Below are 14,012 nucleotides of genomic sequence, written 5' to 3'. Positions count from 1 at the left end.
CTCCAATTTGACAAGCCCCTCTGCTCTGGAGCTCACTCAGTCGATCCCGACTCCGAGGGAGCTACCAATTATCCAGAACAGAAAGCCGATCTCATTGTCTTTGCTCGGGAAACTGAAATGTAGATTCAGGGAACTGCGGGTCAGTGCATCAACGCCTAAGATATATCCAATCGATTCAGTTCCATCACCAGCTGCGGAGGAGGAAGATGATGAGGATGTGTGCGAGACTGTGAATCCCAAGTCCCAAGTTGTGTTGGGCAAAAGGAAGGTTGTTTTGGCCCAGTGGGTTGCGTTTGTGTGCATCACTGGGCTCCTGATTGCGAGTTTAACCATTCGTGTTCTGCGAAATACCGTTATTTGGCATGTGCATTTGTGGGGATGGTGTTTGCTGATGTTGGCAATCTTTTGTGGTAGGTTGCTGACTCACTGGTTGATCACGTTATTAATTTCCTTGATTGAGAGGAAGTATCTGCTCAAAAGGAATGTTTTGTACTTTCTCGTTGCACTCAAGGACAGTGCCGAGGTGTTCGCATGGTTGGGTCTGCTTTTTTTAGCCTGGGTTTGGCTGATAGACCATAGAGTGAAACGATCAAGACCGACGACTGGGATTCTGAACAGGGTAACGAGGGCGCTTGCTTCTTGTCTCCTAGGAGCTGCCTTATGGCTGATCAAAACATTTCTGATAAAATTGCTTGCTGCTTCTTTTCAATGCAAGAGATTCTTTGATCGCATTCACGATGAAATCTTCCAATGCCACGTGATAAGGAAACTTTCCAACCCCGTGGGTAAAAAGATAAGTCCCGAGGTGAACATAGAGAAGCTAGGAAGGATGAAGCCGAGTAAAGTTTCTGCTTGGAAAACGAAAAAATTGATTAACATCATCAAGGGCCGGGAGCTATCGACTCTTACCCATTCCCTCGGTGAGGCACAGCAACAAGATAAGGGGATCACCGATGAACAAAAAGCCAAGAATGCTGCCAAAGCTATATTCAAGAACGTTGCCAAGTCAGGGAGCCAGTGAGAGTGCTAACTTCCAAAACTCTTTCCTACTCTAGCAAATGATGCTGTTGCTTCAAAGCTCCAGGATTAGCGCGGTTGGTTGGGACTTTGGGGATTTCCAATTCAGGAAATAGAGATTACCCTTTCGAATCTCACCAACTGCATGCAAATTGCTCTATATCTAGGCATTTTGCACAGGTCAAAGCCTGGATTTAATAATTCCTGGGGCTGCCTTTAGATAGCCATGTGTCCAACCCATGCTCTTGGGTTATTAAAAAAGATCTTATTGCTCCAGAGTATATTACTGATTCCTGTTTTCTACATTTTGCTAGGTTTATCGAGGAGAATGAGCTTTTGGGCTTCATGACGAAGGAGCACGTCGAGAGATTATTTGCTTTCTTTCCCGAAGCAAAAGAAACTCGGAAAATCAGAAAGTCGTTTTTCAAGAGGTGGATGGTAAGTGCATATCAGATCTCTTTGCTGACTCTTATCTCGCTTCCAAGAACATTATGGAGCTTTTTTCTAACAAACTGAAATTAGGGAGATTTTTGGAAGCTGAAAGAACTGTTGGCTGGGCATGCATAATGACCGACAGACAAACATAGACATAAGGACATGATCTAAACTATATAGTTCACGTCTGCAGGTGATGGTCAGTCGTGAACAAAAATCACTCATTCGCGCCTTAAAGGATACGAAAACAGCCATCAAGGAGCTGGACAACCTTGCTTCAGCAGTTTTGCTCGTCGTGGTCATCATTCTGTGGTTACTTCTGACAGGATTATTGACGACGCAAGTGCTCATCTTTATTTTGTCGCAGCTTTTGCTTTTACAGTTCATTTTTGGGAACGCTGCCAAAGACTTGTTCGAAGCCATCGTGTTTGTATTCGTGAAGCATCCGTTCGATGTGAGTGACCGCTGCCTTGTCGATGGGGACAAGGTTAATGACTAAGCCTATGACTATGATGACTGGTTTCTACAAATTCCATATTATTCTGACTTTCTGATTGATCACAGTTGGAGGTTGAGGAAATGAATATCATGACTACTGTCTTCCTGACAGAGGACGGTGAAAAGAAATCTTACCCAAATTCAGTTCTGGCCTCTAAACCCATCATCAACTCCAGCCGGAGCGAAAACATGAACGAATCTGTGGAATTCATGGTCAATTTCTCCGCTTCAGACGAGAGCCTTGAAGCTTTGACAAATAAAATAAGAGAGTGCGCCATCTGCTTTTCCTGAATCTCCCTTTTAAGGCTGCTAAAAATTTGACTGGACAGAAGCACGTTTTGGATATCAATGATAGTTTGTGGTTTGACATTGTGCAAATATATGTGCATATGGTATAGATGAGAGTATTCAATAGATAGGTTATGGAATATGGAAATATGGTTTGAATTTGTGCAAATATATGTGCATATGGTATAGACGAGAGTATTCAATAGATAGTTATGGAATATGGAAATATAGTTTAATAGTTTTTATATGGAAGAGTACATGTGGGGTTAGTTGGAACGGTGAGGGAGCTAAGGGATATGCACATCAGAACATGCACAGGTTTAGCCAATTCTTTTGTCCTTTTGCAGCCATATTTCGACCGACTTTCTTTTTTTCATTGATAAGCTTATTGCACCCCTCATTGCGAACTATTGACTTTCTTCTCTTTTTTAATAAGCTTATTCACATATGTGTCATGTGAACTCAGACCCGTCATAAACATCCTCTCTCTTTTGGGTTTTGAAGCTGTTGCTTGGGGTACAAGAAACTCTGGTGTATGTGTGCATGTGCGCTTTCATTTTAGCAATGCTGAGTATTTTACGAGGTGCAAATTCTGATTGAATAAGCCTTCAGGTACATAGAAAGGAAGCCGAAACACTGGCATCGGGATCACAGTGTTGCGTTTAAGGAGATTGCGGAAGCTGACAACTCGAAGGTCTTGAAGATGGCTCTCCATGTCACCCACACATTGGATTTCCAGGAGGCCAAGGAAAGGACCAAACGGAGATCCGAGCTCCTGCTGGAGCTGAAGAAAATTTTCGAAGAACTCCATCTCAAGTAACGCGTGCTTCCTCAGTAATATTTATCTCAGTTAGTATGGGTCGGCGGCAGCTACTGTGCATGGTTATGACGACTCCAGGAGCACGGCGTTCCTAGTAATCTGCAAATATACGAGAATGGGACTTCATATCTGCCCTTTTTTTTTCCTGCTTTTCTTTCTTGTCTGGCTAAGAAAGTGTGCGACTATGTTCTTCGCTTGATCATAAATGACATATTGCATAAGAATTACAATGTACCTCTATGAATAGGCTGAATATATAAGAACAGTATCAAATAAGTGAAGCAGTGACCAGATTTCGCGGTAGTTTTGCTCTGATCATTTAATTCTGCTTTAGTTTTCTCCTTAGCTGGTCAGCCTTTTAACTTCTAGCGACCAGCATGTTAAGTATAAAGGAACAAAATATGCTGTAGAAGAACGGAAACAGCACGTGTTGGAAAAACGGAAACAGAGGACTTGGCAATACAGCAAAAGCAGAGGACTTGGCGATACAGCAAATGACTTGGATCGCCAAGTCATAAGAGTTAATCAACGGCAAAGATCTTATAAGGAAGACCAGCCTGGATCGACATCAATGAATGAGATGCTCAAATAATAAATGACTTGGATCACTAAGTCATAAGCGTAGTCAATTAGGCTTTTCTGTTAAGTAGTTGTTGTATTCGGTTTTCCCTTGTAACCGAGTTCTGTTAAATTCTTAGATATAAATACTCTTCTTGCTTTACATAAGAGGATATAGAAAAACATATTGAGGAAAAAGAGAAGAGAAAAGTATAGAGAAGAGAGAATCAGGATCATCAACAAATGCTGAGGAATCCCTGTATTGAAGAGGAAGATTCGAAGAATAGTTGACAGCTGAAGATCAAAGTGCTGAAGCAAATCAAGTAAGATTGTTCTTAGAAGATAGAACAGAGGAATTGTATTCTTTTCTGTTTCAAATGTACTGAGTTACAATGATACAATCACCATACTGGAATACAAATGTTCTTCAGAGTCGATAGCTTGATCTTGTTTGAGTTCTTCATCTTTCTTATGGTATCAGAGCTGTAGGTTGATTGTCTGATAGCTTGTTTTGAACTGGAAGTTTGCGGCAATGGCAATAAAAAAACCAAAATATCCTTTTCCAATCCACGTAAACATTTCGAATTTTGTCACAATCAAGCTTGCCGAAGATAATTTTCTGTTATGGCAAGCTCAAATCCAAAGGTTTCTGAAGAGTCAAGACCTCTTTGGTTTTGTTAATGGTGATGTTATTTCTCCTCCTTCACGAATGTTGCAAAATGATGATGAAGGATGTGACTCAGAACTTGTTAATCCTGATTACGCTGATTGGACAAGAACAGATCAGTTGATATCATCATGGATTAGTGGGGCTGTTACTGAGAACATTTTGAGTCTAATCATTGGTTTAGAGACATCCTTTGAGGTATGGCAGTCTCTTCTAAAACGATTTACACAAAAATCAATAGCAAAGGAGTTCGAACTTAGAGGAAAATTACAGTCTCGCCGAAACTTGATCAAACCCTCTCTACTTATCTCGTAGAATACAAATCTATATGTGATCGCTTGAATGCTATTGGTAAACCAAAGGATGAAATAACCAAAATCTTTGGTATATGGAAGGATTGGGTCCAATATGAGAATCTTCGAACCACCATATATTGTTTGAAGCCTCAACCCGATTATGATGAAGTTATAGCTCAATTGGAGAGATTTGAATCAAGGATGAAGACTTATTCTAGAAGTCAGTTCAATCCCAGTTTGGCCTATCTCGGGCAAAGAAAGTCTCAAATGTACCCTAAAGAGAATGCTGATGGAGAATACCTTTCACAAACTTCTGGTTTTCTAGCTCAGAGAGGAAGTTATAGGGGTGGCCGTAGCTTTGGTCGAGGCAGAGCTATTAGTAATAGAGGACGAGGTTTTGGTTATGTTGAAAGAAATCTGAATTACAGAGAAGATGCAGCAATTCAAGGGCAAGGAGATCAATATCTAAGACAAAGGAATGTCTCCTCTACAGCAACTCAGGGTTTTCGACCTTATGCCACATACTCTCAAAGGTATCAAAACAACAAATCTTATCCTCCTCTTCTGTTAAACTCAAGGAAAAGTTTGCAGGATGAGAAAGACACAGGGGTTGCTAGATTGGAATGTCAAATATGTAAACGACCGGGCATGATGCTCTCCGCCGTTGGTACCGCTTGACAATTCTTATCAAGTAGAGGATATTCCAGCTCGACAGCAATTCATATCGAAGATCCAAAAGGAAGCGAATGGTACCCTGATACAGGAGCTATTGCTCACATCAGTGCGAATCTTGGTATTCTTCATACTCTTTCTAAATATCAAGGTCTCGATACAGTGATGGTTGGAAATGGATCTTGTTTACCTGTTACACATATTTGTAACACTTACCTAAAAACAAAAGTAAATACATTACCTCTTAATGATGTTCTTATAGTACCGGATATAAAGAAGAATCTTCTTTCTGTGTCTAAACTCACTGATGACTATCCCTGCACATTTATCTTTGATAAACTTGGTGTTTATGTAAAGGACAACAATACCAAGGTGACAATTCAGCTCGGAAGGAAGACTAAGGGCCTTTATCAAGTCGATACACGGACTGCAGCAGCCTTTTTCACTCAAAGACAGAGAATAGTCAATACAGAAATATGGCACCAAAGACTGGCTCATGCCAATACTCAAATAGTGGATCACCTACATCATCAGAAACTGATTCATGTTAATTCAGTTTCTTCAAAAATTTGCAGCAGCTGTCAAATAGCAAAAAGTACAGCTCTATCATTTCCTTTATCAAACTCTATATCAACTTTGTCATTAGAAAAGATCCACTGTGATATTTGGGGGCCTTCACCAGTTATTTCATTTCAAAAGTTTAGATACTATGTGATTTTTGTTGACAGTTTCTCACGATATAGTTGGTTATATCCAATGAAGTTGAAATCTGAGTTCTTTGATATCTTTGTTCGATTCCAGACGTTAGTTGAAAGACAATACAGTCACAAGATCAAAATTTTCCAAAGTGATGGAGGAGGAGAGTTTGTAAGTAGGAGATTTCAAAAACATCTGCAAAGCTGTGGAATAAAACAACATCTATCTTGTCCCCACACTCCCGAACAGAATGGAGTCTCATAAAGGAAACATAGACATATTGTCGAATTGGATAATAAAAAGCCCTGACGAGATAAGATAGTCTAAGACTTAATTCTCGTATGAATACGAGACAAACTCAACAACAGGAGTGTTTTATGAAAAGCGATGATTGTACGATGGCCATGAGCTGAGTCTCCATATAAACCCCACTGCTATCCTCCCTTTGACTATTGATTTCGTAATTGACTGCACTGAGGCCGATCCAAATGGATCTACGGATGACATAAACATTCAGGCTTCCTTAATCATGTGATGTTTGTTGGTACTTTACTTTATTAATTATCGACAACATGGATCGAATTTCACTGAGTTTCACGATTGAGCCATCGTGCCCCTTTCGGAGAATGTTCGGATTGCTCTTTCCAAATCTGTAGCATTTTCTTGTGGGGTTTGTCGCGACCTAAATTTCGGGTACACCACCTAAAACTAGGTTAATGGACTACTAAGTCTTTAAACTTAACTCGGGCTCTCCCAAGCCCATACCAATTCGTGACTTAAGATTCAAATATTTAATATGCAAATGATTATTATCTAGGAGTCGCCACTAATCGGTTTACGGTAGGTCAATTAGACACCTAAGTAAAATAATGGGAGAATTATTTTCCTTCTACGAACCAGAGACTAAGGGTACGGGGACTTGGTTACACTAGAATTTTCTAATGCCCTTTCGGTACCATTTCTTTTTAATTTTCAAAAATGTTTTTTACAGGCAGCTAATTTATTTTAACCTAAATTACCAAAATTTCTAATTAAATGATCCTATTATGCAAACTAGTTAATATGCACCTTTATGACCTAATTTTACTAGTAAATAAATTCTAATCAAATGATCCTATTATGCAAACTACTTAATATGCATCTCATATTTTTTTTTTGTATTTTTCAGAATTAATAAAAACCCTAATTAAACTATCTAAAGGATAATTTTCTAATTTATTCTAGGGATTAATTTGACTTAAACCCTATCCTATCTTAGAAAATTATTTTTTGAAAAATGAGATAATTAAAATGTGCGATCATTATCTAAAAAATTAATTTAGGTCAAACCCTAACTTATTTCTAAAAGTGCAACCCTAAAAATGTAATCCTAAAAAAAAAAATTCTAATTTACTAAACCTACATGTCTGATTCACTAAGCCTATATGCTCATGCGGAATTTTGATTTTTTTTTATATTTTAATTATTAAATAAATATTAAATCTAAACTATCAACAAAAATAAAGGATTAAAATAATCGAAAAATAATCATTGTCTCACAGTCAAATTAACGATTATTCTAACCCAAATTATCACGCAAAGATGTCAAAATAATTAAAAATCTGATCCGAAGTCTTACGGATCAAATTAATAATTATAATGATTTAACAATTAAAATTCTATCAAAAAGCCCAAAATTAATATAATTAAAAAAATAATCCGATGTCTCTCGGATCAAATTAATAATTATAATAATCCCGAACAAAATCCTTGTGGATAATGCCTACAAAATGCACAAATATTAACATTGACAAATCACATTCTAACTTAAACAATAATAACGAAACTTAAAATAAGTAAAATAAAATAAAAATAAAAATAAAAATAAAAATAAACCACCTAAGGACTCGACGCTTCTCGCTGCTGGTGGAGCGGCTATGACGTGGGCGCTCAAGCTGTGACGCAGGCGCTTTGGCGGAGGGGCGGCTTGCTGAACGGCGAGGGCGCGGGATCGCGGCTACGCGGAGTTGATGTAGGCACGGGTGAGGAGCGGATGCGTAGTGGTGAGCGGCGCGGAGACAGCGCGGGCTATTGACGCAGGCGTCGGGGGTGACAAGAGGATTGGCAATAGCAGGAGTGAGTAGAGGTCCAGGTGTAGGGGTGACGCAGGGGGAGCTTAAGCAACGGTGACCGGTGCGGGGGTTGATTGGCAGCATCGGCGGTGGCGTGGCGAGTAGATGTCGTGGGTGTCGCTTGTGGCCTCGATTTGCAGGACGATGGGCTACTGTGGGTGTCGGGCGTTGGTTGTCGCAGGGCAACGGCGTTCGAACGGAGCGAAGGTGGCGCAAGCGTTGGCGTTGGCAGCGAGCTCGTGGGTGAGAGAGATCTCCGGTGGTTGGTGGGACGCCGTGACCGACGCGGGGGCGGCTTTGACACGGTGGTGGCTGGCGCGATGGAACAAGCAGTAGCGGCAGGCTTCGGAGCTCCGGCATCGAGTCGGGCAGCAGCAGGTCGCAGGTGCAGAGGTGCGGCGATGGGCGTCAACTCGGGCAGCAAGGGTCACCGGCGGGGGAGGCCTGCGAAGAAGAAGAACAACTGTTCTTTTTTTTTTTCTTTTTCTCTCACTTCGGTTGCCCTATCTCCTCACACGTCCCTCTCTGCTGTTTTTCTCAGAATTTCGAAAGGGAAAAGCCAGACTCCTTTCTGCTGACTTTTAAGAATGGAAAACGAAAATTCACAAAAGACGAAATACCATCCCCTTTCTCACGAATTCTTTTACTGTACGAATTTTTCTCTCTGATTTTTTTTGAAAATCACCCCCCCACTAGTCACGAAAAATGCAGCTCTCTTTATAGTGATTCCAGACGGCCGCTTTGTATGGTATTTTCCGAGTCTCCATCTTTTGTCGTATTAAATCAAGCTTGCAAATTAGAGCATGATTTCGCAATCAGCTCGATTTTGCTTGATTCCTTTCATTTTATCGAAATCATTGCCATTTATTCGTCTGATTTTTCAATTGTTTATGCATTTATCAAAATCTGAATACTCATCGAATTTCAAACTTCAATACATAATCAATCAAATCAATTTTCCTTTTTCTTTTCCATTTTTTCATTTTATTTGTTCTAATGCATTTTTTAGGGGTTAAAATTAATCCATAATTTTTATGCAAAAAAATCAATGATCGGGTCACCAAAATTTAGATGTCAACAGCTGCCCCTTCTTTGAAGGTGAGCTTGTAGAGATTGCCTTCAAAGACAAATTGAGACCTAAATTTTGATCATGCACATGCACTGAGTGACTTTTTTTTTTTTGAAAATGAATCCCATTTTGAAATGAAATTTATATGATGCATGGAAATGCTAATGCAAATGATAATGGAACTTACCCGGAAGTACTTACCTTCGGGGATGGTAGAGTAACTCAAGATAGATTAGTGTTACATGGCCAGACTCGTACCATACTACGGTCGCCCAGAATAGTAACGTGACTTCGCAAAGTGACTGCTTTCCCAGGACACATACCATTCTACGGTCGCCTAATATGGCATTGTTTGGTTGTGTCTAGGACCCATACTATTCTATGGTCGCCTAAACGAAAAAAAAAAATGGTTTTCCAGGACTCGTACCATTCTACGATCGCCTGAATGAAAAAAATGATTTTCCAAGACCTGTACCATTCTACGGTCACCGAACCGAGGTTGTCTAGGACCCGTACCATTCTACGGTCGCTTAAACGGGGATCTGTCGCCTGAATTGAGGCTGTCTAGGACCCATACCATTCTACGGTCGCCTGAACTAAGGTTGTCTAAGACACATACTATTCTACGATCGCCTAAACGGAGATTTATTTTCCAAGACCCGTACCATTCTACGGTTGCCTGAATGTTGTCAAGGACCTGTACCATTCTATGGTCGCCTTAACGAAAAAAATGATTTTCCAGGACCCGTACCATTCTATGGTCGCTTGAACTGAGGTTGTTTAGGACCCATACCATTCTACGGTCGCCTAAACTGAGATTCATTTTTCAGGACCCGTACTATTCTACGGTCGCCTGGATAGGTGTTGTCTAGGACCCGTACCACTCTACGGTCACCTAAACTGGGATTCATTTTCGGGACCCGTACCATTCTACGGTGGCCTGCATAGGTGTCATCTAGGACCCGTACCATTCTACGGTCGCCTGAATAGGTGTCATCTAGGACCCGTACCATTCTACGGTCGCCTGAATAAGTGTTGTCTAGGACCCGTACCATTCTACGGTCACCTAAACTGAGATTAATTTTTCAGAACTCATACCATTCTACGGTCGCCTAACGAATCTGGGAAAAATTCTTTGGGGGGAAACTCCATCGAGTGCTGGTGCTTGAAAATGAATACATGTACAATGACAAGTATTTAAGATATAGATAGAGATATACTTACTTGGTGACATCTCTGTTTCTTGGGGATGCATTTCATGCAAAACACAGTTGTAGGAAAAGCAATATACATTCACAGACATGCATTAATTCAAATGAGGTTCATGCGTGATGATTTCTCTCAATCTTGCATCACTTAATTTCCATTGGGAGATATCTCAAAAGAATATTCCAATCTGAACATATGAGTGTCATGGATGTGTCAAATGAAGGATCTTTCAGTCTGAAAGGACTTTGCACTCATCCTCATTAAAAATGGTTGTTTCATCCTGACCTTTGATGCAGTATTTTGAAAATCACTCTATCTCACTGTCATCATGCCAAACAAGGTTTTGTGCAATCTCGCAAGTGGTACGATCTTACCAATCTGAGAGGTCTTTAACAGGAACCGTAATGTGGGCCTGGTCAACGGCTTAACAAAAGTGACTCTTTGAGTCGAGGCTTTTGAAAGAATGAGTGATATTCTGTAATCATCTCTGGGTTTACAAGTCAAGAACCCTGCAAAATGATAAAGGAATAATCTTGCTCGCACTTCTTCGACCGATGCTTAAAACATGTGAACCCTAGGTTAATTCAAGTGCTCTAATCAGAAGAGACTTTACAAGGGACGTAACGTAGGTTTGGTTCACGGGTTGAGAAATGAAATGATCATTAGGCTCAAAAGTGTTTAAGGGAGGGTCAAAGTTGGTGATCATCTTGACATTTCCACCACTTTCCTTCTTCACTATCGAAGATTTTTTTATCACAACTCCATTGATTGCAACAGCATTTTAGATTTTTTTTTTGTACCACCTTGTTGGGGATACGACTCAAGTGTTTGATTTTTCTTTTTGGGCATTGGCCTTGTTTTTACCAGACACACTGCTTTTTTATGCCCCTATTTTGCACTTCTTCTCTTTGGACTTACACAGTCTTCTTTTATGAGTATTTTAGACCATGCTACTTGAATGATTGTCTTTCATCTTGCCCTAGTGTGAGGGATGATCACCAACTGGGTTTGATATGAAATGAATTTATAGGCTCAAGTGGGTTATGCAATAGTCAAAAGTGTGTAGGATAAAGAAAGAACTGCTCTTTGTCATCCTAAGGCACTTGAATTATCGCGTAAGTTGCACTGCAAAAGCAATGCTCGAAGATTGATGCAAGTGTGACAAAAAAGACTCCTACTATTCATTTTAAATTTGCACCAGTATGGGATGATCCTTGACAGGGGTAATTTTAAAAAAATCTCCATAAGTGTATGGGGCTCAAAGGGGTAGAGCAATGGATCACCTGTAGTGTTTGGGATAGAGAAAAGAATGCCTCTCATCACCTTGGTTGACGTACCTTTTGCGAGATAGCCCTTTTCCTTGCGGGCATGAAATTTTTCACACAATTCACTAGGGGTTAGTGTATGAAACACTGTATGGAACAAGGTTTTGCCTTTCATCATTCTAAAGTACCTCATTTGACACATTCAATTCATCTCACATAATTCATTAGGGAAAATATGCAAAATTTGCAACGATTCAACTTGTTGAAGTAATTTACTCATCATAGAAATGCTTGCAGTTCAAAGCATGACATGGCAAATTCTATCACGGATAATACTTATTGGCAACATCAGAATTAGTTGGAGTGGAAAACTCATGATCATGCATTTTTGCCAAGATCAAGGCACCTTCAGGAAGTATCTTCTTTACCACATACGGGCCACTGTAATTCGGAGCGAACTTGCCCCCAGGATCGGATTGGACCATTTCCACACATTTACATGTTATAAGACCATCTCCAAAACAAAAAGTAGATGGGTCAAGAAGACAAATAGAGTAAATTAAGTTTTATTTTTTTGAAATTTTTTTGAAATTTTTTTTAAAGCATTTGGAAAAGCATTTTTTGAAACATTTTGACACGAGAAAGCATGATGAAGCCTGTGTCTCGAATTCTCCTTGGATTTTTCCTTTCTTTATCGGTTGGATATCATCACCAGGCTAGTTTGGTGTATCTCATCATGCCCTCAAAATAAAACTTGTAATTTCATTGAAACTCATCAATCAATTACATTTATTGAATGGAAAAAAAATGCAACACTCAATCACTAAAAGAAAGAAGAAACTGAAAACATTATTAAGAAAATAATAAAAATTCCCACGTAGGGGAATGTGCAAAAGCAGTAAAAGTGTTACTCTTCTGGGCCAAGGCCCATCTCTTCAGAGGGTCCTTCATTAATGGCTCCTATGATGAGGTCGTCGAACAAGTTTGTAACTCCTTCCAGAGCATCATCAGGGTTCTCTGTCTTCGGGGGTGTCGGATCATCCATGCCATCCCATCCATGTGGGACTATCTCACGAGGATCAATTCAGTAGCTAGGAGGAGCCGAATACTTCACCAGGTAATCAAACTTGCCATTAGGCTGTCCCAGAGTGTCTATCACTTCCGCTTCATCCTGCATCATTCTTGGAGGACCGGGGAATGTCTCGTGAATGCTCGGGGGTAGTGGGTTTTGCCTCCCTCGCCCTTGGTTAGGTGGCGAGTTTCGCCTTTCCTGTCTTCATCCTTCAGAACTTCCCCCACCTCTTCCATGGTGCCCTAATTCAGTAGAACGAGACCTCCGAGGGGCTTCGATAGGGTTCCGAATGCCTTGACCTCTTCTTTCAAGGCCATATGACATCATCTTGAAACCCCAAAAGTGGAAATGAATGGTACGACGATTTTCCCTAAAGCATATAAGACAAGATGAAAGACGAAACATTGTCATGGACCGACGAAAATTGCAACAAAGTAAGTGAATTGCAAAGTGAGAGTCCAGACAACTTACTTTCAGCGGAAAGGGATGACAATCACATAGACACACGCATGAAGTGTGAGGCTCGATTTCTATCTAGACGGCTTAACAAAGTGGAGCTAAGAGGATGATTTGACCATTGCTGTCTTGCATTAACGTGTTAGGTCCCCTTAACTCCGGCTCAGTCGAATGGAATGTCCAATAGTCACGCAGTCTCACGGATATGGACAAACACATTCGACACCATGAAAAGACTTTTGGGGAAGAGAAGGCCAACCTCTACATAGCAGTCTCGCTTTGGAGGACTCAACGCTATCCTAGAAATCCTATCGCAGCCTAGGTCCGGCCACAGGTTGTGTGTGCAATAGTGTAGTGCTAAAAACAATAAAACATGCACAATAATTTAAATGCAAACAACACTTCTAATCATGGAAAAATAAATTATTAATCACACACTCCAACCTGCAAGACAAAGGTTAGCATAGACTACTCCCATTATACCTCCCATATGCAAAAACATTTAACATCTTAGATATGTTAGGGACGTACCTGAGATCCTCGCTGCCAAATAAAAATATTTTTTAAAAGAAAAAGAAAAATTGGCCTAAGTCCACTAAATGTTTTAACACAAGTCCCCAGCGGAATCGCCAAGCTGTCGCGACCTAAATTCCGGGTACACCACCTAAAACTAGGTTAATGGACTACTAAGTCTTTAAACTTAGCTCGGGCTCTCCCAAGCCCATACTAATTCGCGACTTAAGATTCAAATATTTAACATGCAAATTATTATTATCTAGGAGTCACCACTAATCGGTTTACGGTAGGTCAATTAGACACCTAAGTTAAATAATGGGAGAATGATTTTACTTCTACGAACCGAGACTAAGGGTACGGGGACTTG

The 14,012-nt window shown here is 40.3% G+C and overlaps 1 protein-coding gene across 1 annotated transcript; it reads left to right on the top strand.

Moving 5' to 3' along the window:
* Positions 1 to 229: 229 nt before the first annotated feature.
* LOC104431805 (mechanosensitive ion channel protein 10-like) lies at positions 230 to 3,358 on the top strand. The gene is made up of 5 exons (XM_039299077.1): positions 230 to 1,017; positions 1,332 to 1,455; positions 1,646 to 1,939; positions 2,017 to 2,219; positions 2,851 to 3,358. Exons 1-5 carry the CDS (start codon positions 392 to 394, stop codon positions 3,056 to 3,058), a joined length of 1,455 nt encoding a protein of 484 aa, XP_039155011.1. The 5' UTR covers positions 230 to 391; the 3' UTR covers positions 3,059 to 3,358.
* Positions 3,359 to 14,012: the final 10,654 nt, after the last annotated feature.

The sequence above is a fragment of the Eucalyptus grandis genome, chromosome 8 (assembly GCF_016545825.1).
Source record: "Eucalyptus grandis isolate ANBG69807.140 chromosome 8, ASM1654582v1, whole genome shotgun sequence".
Classification (NCBI taxonomy): domain Eukaryota; kingdom Viridiplantae; phylum Streptophyta; class Magnoliopsida; order Myrtales; family Myrtaceae; genus Eucalyptus; species Eucalyptus grandis.
Note: the sequence above shows the minus strand (reverse complement) of the source record. Positions and strands in the feature narration are given on the sequence as shown.

Excerpts from the sequence above, each read along its gene's own strand:
- LOC104431805 (XM_039299077.1), top strand. The coding sequence starts at position 392 with ATGTTGGCAATCTTTTGTGGTAGGTTGCTGACTCACTGGTTGATCACG. Across the intron at positions 1,018-1,331 it reads GTTGCCAAGTCAGGGAGCCA|GTTTATCGAGGAGAATGAGC; the intron begins GTGAGAGTGCTA and ends ACATTTTGCTAG. Across the intron at positions 1,456-1,645 it reads CGTTTTTCAAGAGGTGGATG|GTGATGGTCAGTCGTGAACA; the intron begins GTAAGTGCATAT and ends TCACGTCTGCAG.